We start from the raw sequence: 20,429 nt of genomic DNA on the forward strand, positions 1-20,429 counted from the left end.
TAATTTTTGATCGATCTAAATTTATCTCATCACCGATAGAACTTATTAAAAGTTCTTCATTCACTCGAGTCTCGGGTTCACTGATTTCTTCAGGAATATCAGGATTACTCAAACCTTGACCTTCTTCAGGAAGTTCGTGTGTAGTATCATCTTTATTATTTCTTACGCTTCTTTTTCTAGGATTTTTATCCTTTGAACCCAACGGTCTACCACGCTTCTGGCGTGTTTGGGATTCAGAAGCTATGATACTTGTAGATGGTCCTTTTGGGACATCAATTCGGATAGGTACATTCACTGCAGGGATATGTGACTTAGTTATCCGTTTCAAATCAGTAAATGCATCTGGCATTTGATTTGCTATTGTCTGTAAGTGGATGATCTTTTGGACCTCCTGCTCACATGTGCAGGTGCGTGGATCAAAATGTGATAGTGATGAAACTTTCCACGCAATTTCTTTTTCTTTTTCTTTTTCAGGTTCCTTTTTCTCTCCCCCTAATGGCGGGAAAATTGTTTCATCAAATCGACAATCTGCAAATCGAGCAGTGAATAAATCTCCAGTCAACGGTTCAAGGTATCAAATTATGGAGGGTGAGTCAAACCCAACATATATGTCCAACCTTCGTTGAGGGCCCATTTTTGTACGTTGTGGTAGTGCTACAGGCACGTATACCGCACAACCAAAAATTCTTAAATGGGCTATATTTGGTTCATGACCAAATACTAATTATGACGGAGAGTATTTATTATAATGTGTCGGTCTGAGACGTACAAGTGCTGCTGCATGTAAGATAGCATGACCCCAAACAGTAATAGGCAATTTTGTTTTCATTAGTAGAGGTCTTGCTATTAATTGTAGGCGCTTTATAAATGACTCTGCAAGGCCATTTTGAGTATGAACATGAGCAACAGGATGTTCAATTTTTATCCCAATTGATAAGCAATAATCATTAAATGCTTGGGATGTAAATTCTCCAGCATTATCAAGGCGAATGGCCTTAATTGGATAATCTGGGAATTGCGCCCTTAATCTTATTATTTGTGCTAACAACTTCGCAAACGCTAGGTTGCGAGATGATAATAAGCACACATGAGACCATCTAGATGATGCATCTATTAGGACCATAAAATATCTAAACAATCCACTAGGTGGATGAATAGGTCCACATATATCTCCATGTATACGCTCTAAAAAGCCAGGAGATTCGATGCCAACCTTCAGGGTCGATGGTCTGGCAATTAATTTGCCTTGATAACAAGCAGCACATGAAAATTCATCATTTGTAAGAATCTTCTGGTTCTTTAACGGATGTCCAGTTGAATTTTCAAGAATTCGTCTCATCATTATTGATCCAGGATGACCTATTCGATCATGCCATAGTACAAATATATTTGGATCAGTAAACTTCTGGTTTACGATCATATTTGCTTCAATTGCACTAATTTTTGCATAATATAGGCCAGATGACAGAGTTGGTAATTTTTCCAAAATATATTTCTGGCCTGAGACACTCTTGGTTATACCAAGATATTCAATATTCATTTCATTTAATGTCTCAACATGATATCCATTTCTGCGGATATCTTTAAAACTTAATAAGTTTCTTGGAGATTTAGAAGAAAATAATGCATCTTCTATAACAATTTTTGTCCCTTTAGGCTGAATTATAGTAGCTCTTCCGGAGCCTTCAATCATTTTGGAATTGCCAGATATCGTAGTAACATTAGCTTTTCTTCTAAGCAAGTTGGAAAAATATTTCTCGTCTTTAAAAATAGCATGAGTTGTTCCACTATCAATTACACAAATATCTTCTTGATTGATCATTGATCCAAACAAGATTTGAGGCATTTCCATATTTTCTTCACAAAGAAAGAAAGTAAATATTATAATTAATACATAATTTATTATACAAAATTTTATTTTATTACATGGATCTAGAAAAATACAAACATAATATTTAATACATACAACAACAAAGAGAATTGTTTAAATATTATCCGGCTTATCAACATTCATATTTACTTCTGGAAAATTAAAGAAATCAGCTACATCCAGATGCATGGGCTCAATATTGTCCTCAGAGATAAAATTTGTTTCTGGATTATTTTCCGCCCTCTTTAACGATGCCTGATATAGCTGAACCAAGCGTTTTGATGACCGGCAAATCCGCGACCAGTGCCCCATACCTCCACATCTATGACATATTGTTTCTGAATTATTCTTCGGTAAAGCTTCTGGCTTTTTACCCTGCCTTTTATATTGCTGGTTATTTCTCGGTGCCAGCCGAGCATCATGATTAAAATTTCTTTTCTGACTACGACCACGACCACGACCACGACTGGGGCCATGGCCTCTTTCTCGTTGGTTAGAATTTGCCTGATTCACTTCAGGGAGTGGCAAAGAACCAACTGGCCGACTATCATGATTTTTCATTAATAGTTCATTATGTCTTTCAGCAATAAGAAGGTGAGAAAGTAATTCAGAATATTTTTTAAAGCCTTTTTCGCGATATTGCTGCTGCAGGAGCATATTCGCGGGTGGAAATGTGGAGTATGTTTTTTCAAGTTTATCTTGTTCCGTGATTTCATCTCCGCATAAAGTTAACTGAGCTATAATTCTAAATAAAGCAGAATTATATTCAGTTATATTTTTAAAGTCCATCAGTCTCAGATTTAACCAGTCATAACGTGCTTGTGGAAGCATGACCAACTTCAGGTGGTCATACCTTTCTTTTAAATTTTTCCACAATTTCAAGGGATCTTTTAATGTAAGATATTGTAATTTAAGACCCTCGTCAAGATGGTGGCGGAGGAAAATCATAGCTTTTGCACGGTCTTGACTAGATGCCGTGTTATCATCTTTGATGGTGTCTGCCAGACCCATCGATTCAAGATGAATTTCGGCATCTAGTGCCCATGAGGAGTAATCTTTTCCAGAGATATCCAAAGCAACAAATTCAATTTTTGAAATATTTGCCATTTTATAGAAATAAAATTAAATAAAATTCTTACCACTTTTGTTACCTTGAAAATTAGCCGGAGCCTCGTGCTGATAACGTGTTGTAAAATACACTAAATGGAGCAAACAAAACGGAGAGGATAAGAGAATTAAAAGGAGAGCAGAGGAGGAATTAAAAGAAGAGCAGAGGAGGAAAACAATTTCGTCCGTATTAGTATGTTTAATTCTATGTACAAGGGTAAGAATTTATAGGAGAATAAAAAATGATTGTGGGCAAGTTGCCCACTTTTAGTGGGCCCCACATGAAGAATATAAAATGAAAGTAGGCATAATAAAATTTTTGAGTCCAAGCCATAAAAATACATTCTATTGGTAGGGACCATTATAAAATGGAGATAAATATGTAAATTAAGACATCTGATGATGGTGATATTTATGGAAATGAAATTTTAGGATATAAATACAAATAATTCTTTAATCATTTTTTTATAAGGAATTGTCACCGATTCACAAGTATAATAAAACTAACTTTTTTCATACTCAAAATCGTTCATTATAGCCCTAATATTCTAAATTCTCTTTGTCGACGTCGCCAAATTTATATATCAGAGTTCATATTAACCTCGTTCTCTATTAATCTATCAATCATTTTATCAGTCACTTCTTGCAAGACATTTCTTTATATTTTCACTTTTTGATAACATCTTTCTAGACCCAAAGACATATTCAATGTGGCGTTTCTGATTTTTTTTGAGATCTCCGCCGACCATTATGCAATGGAGATATACATGCAAATCAAGGTATTTGATGATGGTGAGATTTATGGAATGAAATTTTAAGGTATAAATATAAATAATTCATTAATCATTCTTTGTATAAAATTGTCACCGATTCACAAATATAATAAAAACAGCTTTCTCCATATTCAAAATCGTTCAGTTTTATAGCTCTAGCATTTTAAATTCTCTTTGTTGGCACCGTCAACTCTATATATCAGAGTTTAGATTAGTCTCGTTCTCTGTTAATTTATTAATCTTTTTATTAATCACTTCTTGCAATACATTTCTTTATACTTCGTTGTTTGATAACATCTTCCTAACCTAAAAGGCATATTTGATGTGGAGTTTGTGATTTTTTCTTGAAATCTTCGCCGATCGTTATGCAATGTAGATAAATATGCAAATCAAGGCATGTGATAATGGTGAGTTTTACAGGAATGAAATTCTAAGGCATAAATATAAATAATTCATTAATTATTATTTTTTGTAGTAAATCGTTAGTAACACAAATAAAATGAAAATTGTTTTCTCCCTACTCAAGATCGTTCAGTTTTATAGCTTAAGTATTCTAAATTCTCTTTGTCGGTGCCGCCAAATCTATATATCAGACCCAAAATAATCTCGTTATCTGTTAATTTATCAATCATTTTATTAGTCACTTTTTGCAATACATTTCTTTATACTAGTTCTTCGGCACGTGAGTTACACATGTATGCCATGTTATGTAGTGTATCTTTTTATAATATAATGTTTTTGTTTCTAAAATAAAACGTGGGTTTTTAACTTGTACTCCAATTATTAAGTCTTGATCTTACTGAACTCGAACTCTTTAGTCACCAGTCTCTATCTTCAACTCTACAGCTTAGCATTAACTCCACCGCTAGTACTATGTCATCCACAAATAACATGCATGATGACACCTCACCTTCGATTCTTGGCAATTGGCATCATCTATCACCAAGACAAATAAAAATCGGTTAAGAGTTGTTTCTTTATGCAACCTATAATCAACTGAAAATTACATAGAGACTCCTTTTATATTCTGTACTCAGATGTTAACTCTATCGTACATATCATTAATTGCCTTAGTGTACGCAACAGATGCTCCCTAGCCTTCAAATTTTCTTAATCAAAAGTTTATTTATCTTGATTTGCAACCTACGTTTATGTCAAGGCGATGAATCTCATGTCGTTAATCAACAAATTAAAAGTTATTTCTACAACATCAAAAATGAAGAGTTTTTTTGCTAATATAAAAATCAAAACATCATATTATAATGTTATTTTTGTTGTAGCCATGACTGATGAGTGAAAAACATTCATTAAGATGAACGAATTGGTTTGATATATTTATAAATATATATATAAAAAAATTAGCAGTATATGTTCATATTAATATGAATATCAATCTTAAAACAATACTTAACGTATATTTTCAAAGAAGAATAGAAGAGGACAAATCAAAATCTTACTTTTCCTTTATAGAATGCTTTCATTTTAAAGGTGAAACTCTATATCTGATGTCATAAACTATTGCAGCCATGAGCATTACAAGAGTCATTTGTGATGATTTTGCAGGATAGCCAATATATTTTTACGTGTCAATCCTCATTTATGGTCCAATAGTATTTGTAATGCTAGTAACTCCACCTGGGAGCACCATCATTCCTTTTATAGACCATGCATGACCATATCAGACATTCTACATTGGATCAATAGTTTAGGAATGGCAAGTGTTCAAACCTCTACTTATTCGACCATATCGCTTTGTTGACATGATCTTTTGCACAACATCTTCATAAATATAAGCAGCAACACATGTGTATTCCCAGCGACTCTATGACGATCATACACAAATGACAGGGAATCGGCAGGACACTTTGGTGTTTGCCGTTGGTTTGCTCTTGAACTACCTTAAAGGATGACCATAAAGTATTTTTTGTTTTATGAATTGAAGCGGTGACTTCTCGTCAGATGTTAATATTTTTCAGACGTGTGAATTGAAGCGATAGCTTCTCTTTGAGAGTAATTTTTTTAATGATTAAATGTGATATTTAGATTAGTGAAAAGTGCATTTTAGTTATTTAACATTTTAATTTTGGAGTTTCCACTTTTAAGATAGTATAGATATAGATTTTCGTTTTTTGATAACATATTCCTGGACCCAAAAACATATTTAATGTGCATTTTTTAATTTTGTTGAGACCTTCGCCGATCGCTGTGCAATGAAGATAAATATGCAAATCAAGACATCTGATGATGATGAGATTTATGGGAATGAAATTTTAAAGTATAAATATAAATAATTCATTAATCTTTTTTTTTTGTAGAAAATCATTAATGACACAAATATAATAAAAATATTTTCTCCATAATCAAAATCGTTCAATTTTATTGTCATAGTATTCTAAATTCTCTTTGTCGGCACCGTCAAATCTATATATCATAGTTCAGATTAGTCAATCGTTTTGTTAGTCATTTTTTGCAATACATTTCTTTATATTTTCTCTTTTTGATAACATCTTCCTGGATCCAAAAACATATTAAATGTGGGATTTTTGATTTTTTTTGAGATCTTCGCCGACCGTTGTGCAATGAAAATATATAAGCAAATCAAGGCATCTGATGATGGTGAGGTTTACTGGAATGAATTTTTAAGGTATAAATATAATTAATCTATTAATCCTTCTTTGTAGAATATCATCACTGATTCACATTAATAATAAAGCAGTTTTCTCCGTACTCAAAATCGTTCAGGTTTTAGCCCTAGTATTTTAAATTCTCTTTGTCGGCTCCTCTATTTATCAGAGTTCAGTCATTCTCTGCTTATTTATCAATCAGTTCTTATAATATATTTCTTTATATTTTTGCTTTTTGATAACATTTTCTTGGACCCAAAGACATATTTGATGTTGGGTTGGTGACTTTTTTTCTTTGAGATCTTCGTCGACTATTATGCAATGGAGATAAATACGCAAATCAAGGCTTCTGATGATGGTAAAATTTAAGAAAATGAAATTTTAAGGTATCAATATAAACAATCCATTAATCATTCTTTATAGGGAATCATCACCGATTGACAAACATGATAAAAATATTTTCTCCGCACTCAAAATCATTCAATTTTATAGCCCTAGTATTCTAAATTCTCTTTGTGGGTGCTGCCAAATCTATATATTAGAGTTCAAATTAAATCTTGTTCTCTGTTAATCTATCAATCGTTTTATCAGTCACTTCTTGCAATTTTTTTTTTTTGATAACATCTTCTTGGACCCAAAGACATATTTGATGTGGAGTTTGTGACTTTTTTTGGTCATTATGAAATAGAGATAAATATGTAAATCAAGGCATTTGATGAGGGTGAGATTTACGAGAAATAAATTTTTAAGGTATAAATATAAATAATTCTTTAATTGTTTTTTGTAGAAAATCATCACCGATGCAAAAATATAATAAAAACCATTTTTCTCCATATTCATAAACGTTCAATTTTATAGCCAATTCTTTTTGTCGATGCCGCCAATTCTATATTTGAGAATTTAAATTAATCCCGTAATTTATAATCTATCAATCATTTTCAATCACTTCTTACCATACATTTCTTTATATTTTCGCACTTTGATCAAAATTAATGCACGTATAAAAATTTAACTTTATGATCAAAAAATAAATTAAATTTCTCAAAACAAATAGGCAATACGAAGTGTAAAAAAAAAAACAAAAAAAACTAAGCATCATGAATGAAACTCGGAAGAAGTTTTACTTCACCCCAAAAAGAATTAGCATAAAAATAGTTTGAAATAGTATTTTTTGTGTAGGTCCATTTGACAAAAGGACAAGAATAGTGGAAAGAATCTACAAGGAAAAAAAATCCATAAATCGTAGGCTTCATCCTCAAGAAAAATCCAAGAAAAAAGATGTAAAAGAAGATAGTGTTGAGTGTTGACAAATAGCCATATATGCTTCTCTCTTCCAATGTAAGTTACTTCCATTTTCTTCTCTCTTTTACCTGCCAGACCCACTACCAGGAGCCGCATCTTCTTTCGTTAAAGGGACTTTACTGGTCCCAGCAGATCAGGAAAACGCCATTTTTTTCGTGTTTTTTTTTTTTTTTGATTGACAATGGACTTTCTGTAACATTTCTTTCTTGGCTTTTTCAACAAGCTGTCTATGATATTTCAGCTCATCTACACTTCTATCTTATGGATTATGATGGGTTTTTGTTGGATTTCTTTTAGCTTCTGAGTTGGAGCTAGTCTTTGGTTTACTGATCTCTTTCTGGGTTTTTTGTTTTCTGTGAGCTGAATCCATTTCGAGGAATTCGTATCTGGTAATTTCTACAAATTCATTCAGTTGTGTCATCATTTTGGATGATAATCTTAGTGGATTTGGTGTTGTTCTTCTAGTTGTTTTTTTTTTTTTTTGTTTGTTTACTTTTTATGGTTTTCTTCATCTGGGTACTTTGGATGTGAGTTCATAGATGCATCTTTGTTTGTGCATATTTTCGGATTTGAATGTTGGGATTCTCTTTTCTTCTTTCATCTCTCTTCTTCTTCTTCTTCTTCTTCTTCGCCCTTCTGAGTTTATGCATCTGTGCGGTTGAACGGTTGCAAGTCCTGTGACTGATGATTTGAATCGGTTGGATCTGTGATTGTTGACCCTTTCTTCCTCTTTTGAGTTTTGGCAATTTCTGTTTTTCCCCTTGTAATGTGATCTCTGTTTCCAAGTTTTCGAAGTCGAAAGACATACGGGTTTCTTTCTTTCTTTCTTTTTGTCCTCCTTTTTGTATGTTCATAAGTGCTTCTTGTTTTAATCGTGTGTTTTTATGGATGTTGGATTTATACAGCTAAGTGACTAAACTGATACTAGTATTTAAGTTCATGTCAATTTTCAGCTTTCTTCATTCAAATTGCATGGAAGATTTTTCAAGTCTGGAACCACCGGAGCATTTCAGAACTAATTTATGATACCAACGGAGCATAATTGTAGTTATATTTGAATCTGTAGTTGTGTTGCTGCCTCTTTATCAGAATCTCTATTTCATGCGTGATTCCAAAATTTTATAGTGTTCACAATTCATTTATCATTCCAATCTTGAACTTGACCGTGTGAAATAGATTAACACGATACAGGGAATTGAGTTTAGTTTGATAGAAGAGTGCATGACATATTCATAGAGAATGCATCAGTGTGCTTCTTTTCAATATAAATCTCCCTCTCGATACATCGAAGTACAATGAGTACTGTTTGACTTTTAAGAGGAAATAACAGTAAATTGAGCATTATGGAATAGTTCTCTCTCTTTTTGTGACCTACTTTTCAGTGTCTTTCTGTATATTCCATTCTATGTTATAACATGATGGTGTATTATTAGTGTTGTGGTATCAACTATCTCGTTTCATATGCATAACATTCTAAATTCTGCATTTCGTTTGTGTCCTAGGGTTGGGAGAAAAATGCACTGTACAAGCTATCTCCCAGGATACCATCCAAAAGATCTTAATGGCGGGAGCCTTAGTGGTAATTCGTGGTCTATACCACACAATGATATCGCCTGGAATGGTGCCAGAGGATTCTATGTTTCCTTGCCTCCATTTATGGCAGACCAGAACCTTGAATTAGTTCATCAAAAGGAAATATTGAAGCAGACAATACTCAATCATGAAACAATATTTAGATATCAGGTATGAACATGAGCCCTTGATGTTACCCTTCGAAAAAGATCATGTCATCATCCAATCAATTTAAGATGTCTTTTGACTGAACACTTGTATTTGTTTTGCATGTAAATTAATTATGTTTGTGTGTCCTCTTATGTTTTTTGAAGTGTACATTCTCATTTCCTTCCTTATTACTCCAGTGATCTAGAATTAAACTGTGGTACTAGAATCAATATTCTTCTGGATATTCTCCTTTTCTCTATCTGATATTCTTCTTCTTTGTTGTTTAAGGTGGGGCGGGACAGATATTTCTAATGATTGCATTGATGCTGTGGGTCTTTTTAAAATTATTTGTTGGTCTTGGGAGATAGTAGTCTTTGGGATGCTTTAATCAGTTGGTGATTCTCTGAATGGATCAGAACCATATACAAGTCTAAAACATGTTTTCTTTCTCAGGTCAATGAACTACATCGCGTATGTAGAAGACAAAGGGAGTTAATGGAGGAGATTAGGAGGAGTAAACTAGTGGAGGATCATTTACACTTGCAAGCATTAGAGTCGAAGTCCTTTGTGTCACAATTAAGGTCTGAAATTTCCCAGAAATCCCATTGCCCTCTGGTTTTAGACCTCACAAGCATTGAGCCATCTACGATACATGGAGAAACTTTTCAAGGTTCTTCAAATTCTCTTACTGGTCAGAGAGTGTCACCAGGTGCTGACTTATTGGCTGAACAAAATGTTACAAAAGAAAGGGCAATATCTTCTTCAAAGAGCAGTGCATCCAGGAAGAGAATGTTGGATCTTGAACTTCCAGCAGAAGAATACATGGATATTGAAGACGGAGAACAATTTGCAAGGGAAAGTCCTGTTCAAGGTCCCAATATTCTTATTTCAGAGCTTCAACCTCGGCATAGTTCAAAAGTCAACTTTGTTAATCCTGGAGATTCTTCAATTTCTAACTCAAGTCCTAGGGGTAGCTATGTTTTGTTTGACCTGAATGAACCACTGCAGCTTGATGAAGCAGGGGATCAAAATTCTGCACTTGAGTCTGTTAATGTTCATGAGGAAATCAGCAACATGGATCAGGATCTATCTGGAACAGTACAGGCTGAATGCTCAACTATGAAGAAAGAAGGTATTCTGAATATTCTCTGAAGACGATATCCTAAATACAATATATAAGCTGATACGATGCTCTTAACATTTGTTTGCACAAAATGGTTGCTTTTGTATTTCTTCCATCAGATCCTTTATATGTTCTTTGTTGTAAGTCTTCATGCTGATCCAATTAAATCTATCACTAAAATGTTGGTAGATTGAAATTTTCACTCATTTCATTTTTATTACCTGCAGTTACAGGGGGAGATATAAGCAACGTGAATTCTTCTGATGAAGTTTCTTCTATTGAGATATCACTTCTTCAATGTAATCAAACAGCAAGTTCATCTCCAAGATTTGTAGATACAAGTCATAATGGAACCAAAACTGACAAATCATTGCTACTTTCTTCTCGGGAAAAAATTAAGGAGATACCCTTCGCCGTTCAAGCTCTTCCATGCTTTACTACTAACTCATCACTCAGTAAGAGTCCTAACTCGTCTGCTGGGAACTCTAGTCTCACTGGAAAGAAGAGTGACCAGTACAACAGTAGTGCTTCTAGTCCAACTTCTGGCACATCAGGCTCTTGCTTGATGAAATATGGTGATAATGAATCTACATCTGGAAAAACTGATGCTGTTAAGTTATCTAAGAGTCCAGATAGAATAAGTTCAATGAATGGTATGGACTTGAATTGCATACCTTCTGCTGACTTGTCTGACAATCAGTTTACTGCCCCTACCTCCAATATTTCACATTTGAACCTCCCTGAAGGCGGAGAAAGAGCGATTTATGAAATCGATCGTGTCCTGAGTCCTGATTCTGCAGTTGAACCTGGAAAATCAACCAGGGATAGTTGCTTTGTAGGTCCTGGAAGTGATAACAAGTTTCTGACAACTAATTCTTGCATTAGCATGTCTTGCATCAAGGAAGAAACTTTTTCACCTGGTCACAGTGAAGCAACAATGACTCCCGTGGACAGAGATTCGGAAGCTCCTGTAAGCCCAGAAAACAAGGAATGTTCTCCACATGGAGGAGATTCTCTGGACAAAACAATTGGTAAGTCTGTCCAGTGGTATAAAACAGACCACATGAGTGATCACACTGGAAAAACTGACAGGGCTGCAGCAGAGACCCTGCTTTTTATTTCATCATCTGTTGTACGGGATTCAAAGACTGCCAAGGGTGGACCATCTGAAGCCTCTCATGACACTCTGGGCTGGCTTGCTGATATTGCAACTTCTTTGGCAAGTAATCCGGAGAAAGAGTTTGGAGAATTCATGTACCTCCATTGTCATCGCAATTGCAATGAGGTCGTTGAGCTCACACGCAAAGGGGGAAAAGAGAAGGAAGCAGTATGCAATACTTCTCATAGTCAGAAAAGGAGGAGCCGACCTAGGAGAGCATACTATCAGAGGGTCCTTCAAACAGAAGTACATCCTGCTGGTGCTTCTGTTTCTCTGCATCAGTGGAATGGAGGTCTAGAGTCACCTGCATCTGCTGCATCAGAATCAGGTCCATGGAGGAAAACTCCACGCAGGGCTAGTTCGAGAAGTAGGAGATGGTCCCCTATTGTGAGGAGAACAACATGCTCACTGTTACAACCACATCCTAGTAATGACAAGCAGGGCATTACAGAGAGATTCTTGAAAGGCTGGGGGTTAACAAAAGAGCGGCAAAACAGTCGAAGACCTCGTTCTATCTCCTCTTTTAGCTGATGAGTTATTTTGAGAGCCAGTATTTTGTGGACACTCGTGGAAATATTATATGGTGCACAAAGTTGATTCATAGGAGTAGTTTATTTTTGAGGCATTTCTACTCTTGGAATTTATGTACAGGTAGTAGCCCGAATTCGTATAGCATACTTATTTTTTTTGGTGCAATGGGGAACTACTCATGTTGTAGTTGTAATGGTAATGACAAAGATAACAACAATTTGTTGTTAGTTTGATAGACCTCTTCCATCTTTCATGAATTTACAGTATATGTTCTCATGAAATCTTAGTGAAAACATTATTAGATGCATATATATAATGTGATAAAAATTTTGGTGTTTTGTTTGGTTGTCAAGTTTGTGGATAACGTATTGCATCATTTTTTCCATAGTAATGAGATAAGTTATCCCACCAGGGATAAGTTATCCCATAGGTGGATAACTTATCCCAGGATAGCTAATTTCATCATAACTAATTCTGAAATAACTTGTTCCAATCAAACGATCATACAGAATCATTTGTTTATCTTTTTTATGAATATCCATGTTAAGATTGCTCGTAAAAGGAAAGAAAAACTCACTTAATTCATGTTAAAATGCCAATTTTTTACTATGGATATATTACAAACAATTAATAATCCAGATTTGGATATACTTTTATTTAATTACTAACTTTTGGTTGTTGACTTTAATCTAGAAAATATATTTTTATGCATAAAAGATTTGTTAATAAACACGAAGAAATCTTTGCAATATCATTTTCTTCCATCTAAAAGATGGTTATTTTCTGTTAAAACTGTTCATTTTTAATTTTTTTTGAAAAACTACCTAATTACTCAAACATTCATATCATATTTATTAATTATTCCTATAGTTTGAAATAATTACATATTATCTCACTAATTAATAATTCATACCAAATTTTAAATTAAATACAACTAAATACATGCTTTTTGTTACTAAATATGTTGAAATAGGAAGGGAGGTGAGTGAAATTTGTTTATATAATTCAGATATATGTGAATCACACTATATACATATATTTGACATTAAATACACGAACGAGATAGAAAGGAGGCGAGGAAGATTTGTCATGTGTCCCACATACATATAAATCCTCTTAAACAATGTATTTAAAATAAATTACATCCTATATATTCGAAATTCAAAATGTGGTTAGATTCGTTAGCGTCAAATGGGATAGGCTGTTCGGGTTGGGTCGGGCTGGTTTTGGGATAGAATTTGCTGCGAGAAAATCAGAAAAGATGGCGGCGAAACAGAACCGAAAGCAGCAGGAGAAAAAACAGTAACGAAATGGGAGACGCAGAGCGGGAAGGAGAGAAGAAGAACTTTGTGATACATATTCCTTCCTATGAAGAAGTTATGGAGAGTTCTTCTCAGTCCAAAACGACGTCGTCCTCATCTTCTCTCTTCAACCCTACCCCTTCTTTCTCCCAAGCATTCAAATTCGTCAAGAACTCCGAATTCTACTCCCCTCCCCCTCCCCCGCCTTCTCAGCCTTCTTCCTCCTCTCAATCCGCCACTCCCAGGTCTATTTGAATTTTCACAATGTTTGTGCCTTTGACTTTGTAGCATTTGAAATACTGATTGGCTTATGAGTTTCTTTTTGATTTGTCTTTTTTCATGGTTGATTATAGACAGGTCAATAGTTCAGATGTTCCCGCTTCATCATCATATTCTACGCCCTCATCTTCAGCTAATCGAAATGCTATACTTGTTAGCAATAGGCAGGTGAGATTTTTGCCTTACTTTTATTTAATCAACATTGCATCTGGAGAATTTCGCAGACTAGCTCAAAATTTTGGATTAGCCTTGTCCATCTATTATAATAAGAATTAGATGCAAGCTTTATGCTGTAATTAGCCTCCACCTTCACGGGAACATGTAATTTGCTTTGTGAAATTTGGTTCATTTTGTTTTGCTAAGCATGGTCTCCACCTATTATATTCTTTGTTTTAATTGAAGTTAATCTATCCACAATTAAAGAGAATCTATTAGCATCAATATTGTGTCCTAGTCATATGACTCTATAAACTGGTTGTATGCCTTTTTGCACTTGAACCAAAAGACTAGTTTCATGCATGGGAGATATCAAAGTGGCCTTCTTAGTTATCTGGCCAACGTATACGGCAATGGACTACAAGAACAACAACATACCTAGTATATTCCTACAAGTGGGGTTTGGGGAATGTTGGGGTGTACCCAAACCTTACCCTACCTTTGTGGGTTAGAGAGGTTGTTTCCGAAAGTCCCTCAGCTCAAAAAAATCACTTTTCAGAAAATGATTTGAAATAAATACAAGAGTAAAAAGTTATGATGAAAAGATTGAAGAAAGAGAAGTACTGTCAATATAGATTATGAAGATAACAAAAGTAAAGGAAACAACAATAGTAATAAAATGATTAAAATCTAAGCATAAGATTGTGCTAGGATAATAGTAATAGTACGTAAGGGAATGCATAGATGCTCCAGCCTAGAACTTGTTCTACCACTGTAAAGAGAGAAACCACATCTACTGCCTACTAATCGTATACAATGGACTATGGATAGCAAATATATTTAACTGACACGTACAAGCTAGAAACTGAACAAACAAGAGATTCTTTGAACTTTAGCTTTCCAATATTGAGTGAATCCAAGTTGCCAAAAATAGTGGTGCGACTCTGAAATGAAGATTATGCATGTATGTATTCTGTCGCAGGAAGCTATTTGTAAGTTTTGTCTATTTATTTTGTTCTTTCTATTCTGATGCAGAAGGGAAATCCGTTGCTTAAACATATCCGGAATGTGAGGTGGATTTTTGCAGATATTGTTTGTGACTACTTATTGGGCCAGAACACTTGTGCTCTTTATTTGAGGTTTGAAGGGCTACCAATTTCAGTTCATCTTGCGCGCAATCTATTGGAAGAATCATATAGATTCCGACAATAGGTGCCTGTATTTGATTTCTTATAATGATTGCTTTCTTTTCTTACAAAGATTGTTTACTAAGCTTGACTTGGTAGATGGTTTTGTAAAATGTACATTTGTACGGTTTTCCAATATTGCATGTGATTATTGCTTGACATTCTGCCTTTCTTTATTTTTCCTTCCCTTTTCTGGGGTAGCCTCCGGTATCATTTGCTTCATCCAGACTACTTGTATTTTCGGATTAGGGAATTGCAGAAGAACTATAGACTCCGCATAATTTTGTGCCATGTTGATGTTGTAAGCCCTTTAATACTTTTGACATCTTCATATTTGCATTGTGATGCTTGTACAATAACTTGACTCATGCTCATGGTTGTATCCTGTTCCAGGAAGATGTTATGAAGCCTTTACTTGAAGTTACCCGAACTTCTCTCCTTCATGATTGCACTCTGTTATGTGGATGGAGGTATCTCTTATGTTCCAGTAGATTTATTTCACAAAGTGGTATGCTTGCTTAGAAACATCTTGGAATTCCTCCGAGGTTTCTGCTTTCTTATATGTCATGGCTCATGACTGCACATCATCATGTCCTTCCCTGTGCGTCTGTGCCACATAAGGATCAGTTGAGAAAAGGCAACTCTTGTTGTTGCTGTTTCTGTTTAACATTTGTATAAGTCAGTTTTTGGCAATCACCATAAATTGCTTAAATTTTTTAGTTTGGAAGAATGTGGACGGTACTTGGAGACGGTAAAGGTTTATGAAAATAAGCCCGCCGACCTCATTCAGGGCCAAATGGATGGAGACTACCTATCACGGGTACGTGTGTAAGTTGATTACAGTTTATGGTTTTTTTCCCTCTAAGCTCTCTGACACTGAAATGTGGTTTATTCTTTCTTTTAAGCTGAATCATGCCCTGACGGCAATACGACATGTTAACAAAACAGATGTTGTGACTCTTGGCTCGACATTTGGGGTATGAGTGAAATTGCAGTGGAATGTTTTTTTTTCAAGTCAGTTCCTAAGACAGTGGCATTCTTTGCAGTCTCTTTCGCATGTGATGGATGCATCTATGGAAGATCTTGCTCGTTGCCCTGGAATAGGAGAGCGCAAGGTATCTTTCTGTGATCCATGTTCTCCAATTTGTTTGCTGTCTTTCTTTTTGTTCTTTTTTGCGTGCTGGTTGTATTTCTTTTATGGTTTTGTTGGATTAGTTTTTCGTTTGGGGTAATGAGAAGGTTATTTGTTTTGTTGCTGGTTGTCATCTCAAATAATAATGAGGAAGCTCATGTTATTCTAGCCACATGCATCAATATAGTGTAAAGGCTACTAGTATTCGTGATGGCAATTAAGGCAATTTTGTCTCGTCTCACTGCCCCTCTGGTTACGTTTTATCATAGATGTGCTTTGTGAATGGAAGCAGGCTTATAGAGGATTGGTGAAGCAAAAAGTCAATAACTGCAACTATGCCTCAATCCCAAGTTAGTCGGGCTGGCTATAAAAATCCCCAGTATCCATTTTGCTCCATTTAAACCTATTCTTTCCTTATTATAATTTAGGTTCCCTACCACTAGAAGTTCTTAATATTTTCCATTGACATACCAATCTCATACAAGAGAAAGAAAAAGACATTGAGCTAGTTATTAAGATCCTTAAGAGGGCTTCAGTGCTATTGCCAATTACTTCTTTGTTTAGTTTGATTTACTCATCGGATTTGTGATGGATCAGGTAAAACGCTTGTATGATGCTTTTCATGAACCTTTCAAGCGAGAAGTGCCAAAACGCCAATGCATTCCAGAAACTGCAGTCGCTAATGAACCTCATCCTGGCTCCAGCAATACAAAAGAAGATGAGAAGGAAACTGTGGATACAAGCAATTGTCAGAAGAAAGAACCCGAAGTGACTGTCAAGTCAGCACTTTCTGCTGCTTTTGCTAAGTACTCGCACAAAATCGCGAGAAAGACGAATAAATCACAAGAAGAGGAAGAAGGGAAATGCAGTGCTAAGGAAGAATCTAAAACCGGTGACACGAATGGCAGCAACGACTTCTGAATCTCGGTATCTTGAACCAAAAAAGAATAGGTTTCTTAGTCACTTCTTTTCATGCTAATGTTCCTAATTTTATATTTCTCCATTTGTTTGATTTCTTTTAGTAATTCCTTATAAATTGATGGGAAACTCATAGAAGATAATTAGTGAACAAAGATTCAGAAGATGTTTGGACATGATTTAGTTGAGATTAAAAAAAAAGTAGCATTTGAAAGTTGAAATTGTGTTTGAACATAAAAATATAATTGGAGTTTTGCCAGTGAAAATTTTAGAAAAAAATTGAAAAAAAACAACCACCTATTTTTCAATAAAACAAATTCTATATTTCTCAGCTTAATAAATACTCCCTCTACTCCCCTTACATGTAGCAGAAAGGCTTGCAAAGTTACAATTTGCTTAACCATGAAAGCATCACTGAAGACCTTTACACAGTTTTCATCCACCTATGGTTTCCGCGTATATACAATTTCAGCTTTGGCCGATTTCCCAACTCGTGAAATGCCTGCCCAGAACCACATGAATCCAAAGATAGCCGATAAACCCATCGATAAAATCTCGCTTATGAAATTGATTGATTCTTCAATCTCTTCAAATGGGTTTGCTCCTACTGCTCTTCTATTCCACGAATTCTCTCGTTTCATTGATTGTAATTTATGTAATACACTTATCAGACGCTATACAGATTCAAAAAATCACTCGCGTGCAGTTTTCGTTTATACCCAAATGCGTAAACTGAATATCCCTCCTGATTCCTCAACATTCCCGAGCGTTCTCAAGTCAGTTGCTCAGTTATGCTACGGAAAAGTTGGAAAATCCATCCACTGTAATGCAATTCAACTGGGTTTCACTTTTGATATTTATACAAACACTGCTCTTGTCTACATGTACGGCATATGCCAACAACCAGATGATGCTCATCAACTGTTTGATGAAATTCCCAAACGAAATGTAGTTACGTGGAATGCATTGATCACGAGTTATACGCATAATAGGATGTTCAGAGAAGCAATTGATGTGTTCAGGGAAATGCCAGCTTCTGGGGCTAAACCAGGTGAGGTCACTATGGTTGGAGTTTTATCAGCTTGTTCTCATTTAGGAGCTCTGAGTCAAGGGCAGTGGATCCATGATTATATTGTGAAGAATCGGTTGAGAGTGAATGTATATGTTGGTACTGCATTAATTGATATGTATGCTAAATGTGGAGATATTGATGAGGCAAAAAAGGTCTTTGAAACTATGGGGGTAAAAAATATTTATACATGGAATGTATTGATTTCGGCATATGCCATGAATGGACAAGGGGAGGCTGCATTGCAGACTTTCGATAGGATGATTGTAGAAGACTTAAAGCCTGATCATGTTACTTTCCTGGGTATTTTATGCGCTTGCTGCCACCAAGGTTTTGTTGAGGAAGGTAGAAGGCTGTTCTCAAGCATGATAGATCAGTTTGGATTGCAGCCAAAGATTGTGCATTATGGGTGTATGATTGATCTACTTGGACGTGGAGGGTTCTTGGATGAAGCTATGGAAATGATTCATTCTATGAAACTAAAGCCAGATGCAGTAATATGGAGGACACTACTTGGTGCTTGTAGATTTCATAGAAGAGAAGAACTTGGTGAATTTGCTTTCCGTAAGCTTCTGGAACTGGAACCAGCGAACGGGGAAAACTACGTGTTAATATCAAATGTTCACACTCAAAAAAAGAAATGGACTGAAGTTGGAGAAGTTAGGGAACTGATGGACAGCGGCGGAATCAAAAAGATTCCTGGATGCAGTTCAATTGAAATTGAAAATGCAGTTTATGAGTTTAAGGCATCCGATCCACTTAAAACAGGGCATGAGGAAATCCATAAGATGTTGCAAGACATGAAAAGTCAGTTGAAATTAGCTGGTTATGTGCCTGAAACAGAGATAGCTCTGTATGATATTAATGAAGAGGAAAAGGAGCATAATCTGATATGCCATAGTGAAAAGCTTGCTCTTGCATTTGGGCTGCTGCATTCATCTGAACCTACATTAAGGATAATGAAGAATTTAAGGATTTGTCAGGACTGCCATCAATTCTTTAAGCTTGCTTCAGCAATTTATAAAAGGAATATTGTTGTTAGAGATATAAAGCGCTTCCATCATTTCACTGGAGGTCTTTGCTCATGCAAAGATTATTGGTGATACCTAGTATATATAGGTGATGTTATGTCGTCTGACACATTAGGGGCACTTACAGCACAGAGACCGGCAAATTTTGTCTCAGTTCTCAGCCATCAGACTTGGGTAGTTATTTCTTCTTTGGATGGATGGATAACTGGAGATATTTTAGTTTTTCCCTGGTATATACCAGACATGGCCTAGCACGACATGGATAAAATCCAGATACAGTTTATGGTGTTTGATACTGCTGTGCAGATAGAGCATTGGCTTGCTGACCTGTTCAGAACCTTTTGAGGCAATTGTGAACTTCTATTCTGTTTGGGTAGTCATGCTGCCAATATCTTTGCAGTTTCTGGAGTTGGTTTGCTACTAGAAACCTAACTTGTGAAAGTTTTAGTCCTTGATATTTGAGACATATTGGACTAGGTTTAACAGAGCTTTTTTTCATTTTAGTGTATGGCTCTGCCAAAGCCCCTAAAGATTTCAGGAACTGCTGAATGTGTGCTTTGAAGGCTCTCAAGTGTCAGAGCTCAGTTGTGTTTTTTCAGCTGTGCAAAACTGATGTGCTGACTGTTTGCCTTATCCATGATCTTAGGTAGTAATGGCATATCTCAGTTAGATGACTGATTTTCAAGTTTGTAGTAGAGTCTCTTGAGCAGATTAGCTGTTTTGTCAGGTGAGACACATTTTGACATGTCTCATGTGTGGATTGTGCACTCTCAGAACAACGCTATGAGAACTTCACCTTTTAGACAACAATGATGTTGACGTAAAGTATCTAAATCTATGCTGGAAAATGCGTACACCAAAGGTACACCGTGTTATACCCTAATTTCTATTTTTCACGTAGTTATATCTTCTTTTCATAGGATCTTCAGCTGCAATTCTGGTATGACTATTGAGGCAGAATATGTTATTGCCATAACAAATGCATTCTTTCTTGGGCCAGCTTTAGCAGCTAGGTTTTGTTAGCCCATAAATCTGTCTGTGCCTTTTATCATGAAATAAGTCCTTCACTTGAGGGGCTTTTAAGTGAAGGAAACTCCAATAGTTCCATGAAACCGTTATATCGAGCCTCATTTTCATTTAATTGG

The 20,429-nt window shown here is 35.4% G+C and overlaps 3 protein-coding genes across 4 annotated transcripts; all 3 read left to right on the plus strand.

Annotated features, from left to right (window-relative positions):
- The first annotated feature begins 7,558 nt into the window (after positions 1-7,558).
- Positions 7,559-12,449, plus strand: LOC129894334 (uncharacterized). The gene is made up of 4 exons (XM_055969978.1): positions 7,559-7,712; positions 9,179-9,419; positions 9,852-10,530; positions 10,749-12,449. Coding segments are annotated over exons 1-4 (2,385 nt in total). The 5' UTR covers positions 7,559-7,710; the 3' UTR covers positions 12,212-12,449.
- Positions 12,450-13,378: 929 nt separating this feature from the next.
- LOC129894130 (DNA excision repair protein ERCC-1) lies at positions 13,379-17,405 on the plus strand. Of its 2 annotated transcripts, none has more exons than XM_055969663.1 (9): positions 13,379-13,757; positions 13,866-13,959; positions 14,983-15,086; positions 15,336-15,435; positions 15,528-15,604; positions 15,855-15,954; positions 16,040-16,111; positions 16,181-16,249; positions 16,864-17,405. In XM_055969663.1, exons 1-9 carry the CDS (start codon positions 13,522-13,524, stop codon positions 17,185-17,187), a joined length of 1,176 nt encoding a protein of 391 aa, XP_055825638.1. In that variant the 5' UTR covers positions 13,379-13,521; the 3' UTR covers positions 17,188-17,405. The 2 variants fall into 2 exon arrangements, with proteins under 2 accessions (XP_055825638.1, XP_055825639.1); XM_055969664.1 differs by having other exon boundaries at positions 15,384-15,435.
- Positions 17,406-17,507: 102 nt separating this feature from the next.
- LOC129894127 (pentatricopeptide repeat-containing protein At1g08070, chloroplastic-like) lies at positions 17,508-20,409 on the plus strand. The gene has a single exon (XM_055969660.1). The coding sequence runs from the start codon at positions 17,587-17,589 to the stop codon at positions 19,354-19,356; it is 1,770 nt and encodes a 589-aa protein (XP_055825635.1). The 5' UTR covers positions 17,508-17,586; the 3' UTR covers positions 19,357-20,409.
- The last annotated feature ends 20 nt before the right edge of the window (positions 20,410-20,429 follow it).

Source organism: Solanum dulcamara, chromosome 7 (assembly GCF_947179165.1).
Source record: "Solanum dulcamara chromosome 7, daSolDulc1.2, whole genome shotgun sequence".
Taxonomy (NCBI): domain Eukaryota; kingdom Viridiplantae; phylum Streptophyta; class Magnoliopsida; order Solanales; family Solanaceae; genus Solanum; species Solanum dulcamara.

Excerpts from the sequence above, each read along its gene's own strand:
- LOC129894334 (XM_055969978.1), top strand. Across the intron at positions 9,420-9,851 it reads AAACAATATTTAGATATCAG|GTCAATGAACTACATCGCGT; the intron begins GTATGAACATGA and ends TTTCTTTCTCAG. Across the intron at positions 10,531-10,748 it reads CTCAACTATGAAGAAAGAAG|TTACAGGGGGAGATATAAGC; the intron begins GTATTCTGAATA and ends TATTACCTGCAG.
- LOC129894130 (XM_055969663.1), top strand. The coding sequence starts at position 13,522 with ATGGGAGACGCAGAGCGGGAAGGAGAGAAGAAGAACTTTGTGATACAT. Across the intron at positions 13,960-14,982 it reads TACTTGTTAGCAATAGGCAG|AAGGGAAATCCGTTGCTTAA; the intron begins GTGAGATTTTTG and ends ATTCTGATGCAG. Across the intron at positions 15,605-15,854 it reads ACTCTGTTATGTGGATGGAG|TTTGGAAGAATGTGGACGGT; the intron begins GTATCTCTTATG and ends TAAATTTTTTAG.
- LOC129894127 (XM_055969660.1), top strand. The coding sequence starts at position 17,587 with ATGAAAGCATCACTGAAGACCTTTACACAGTTTTCATCCACCTATGGT.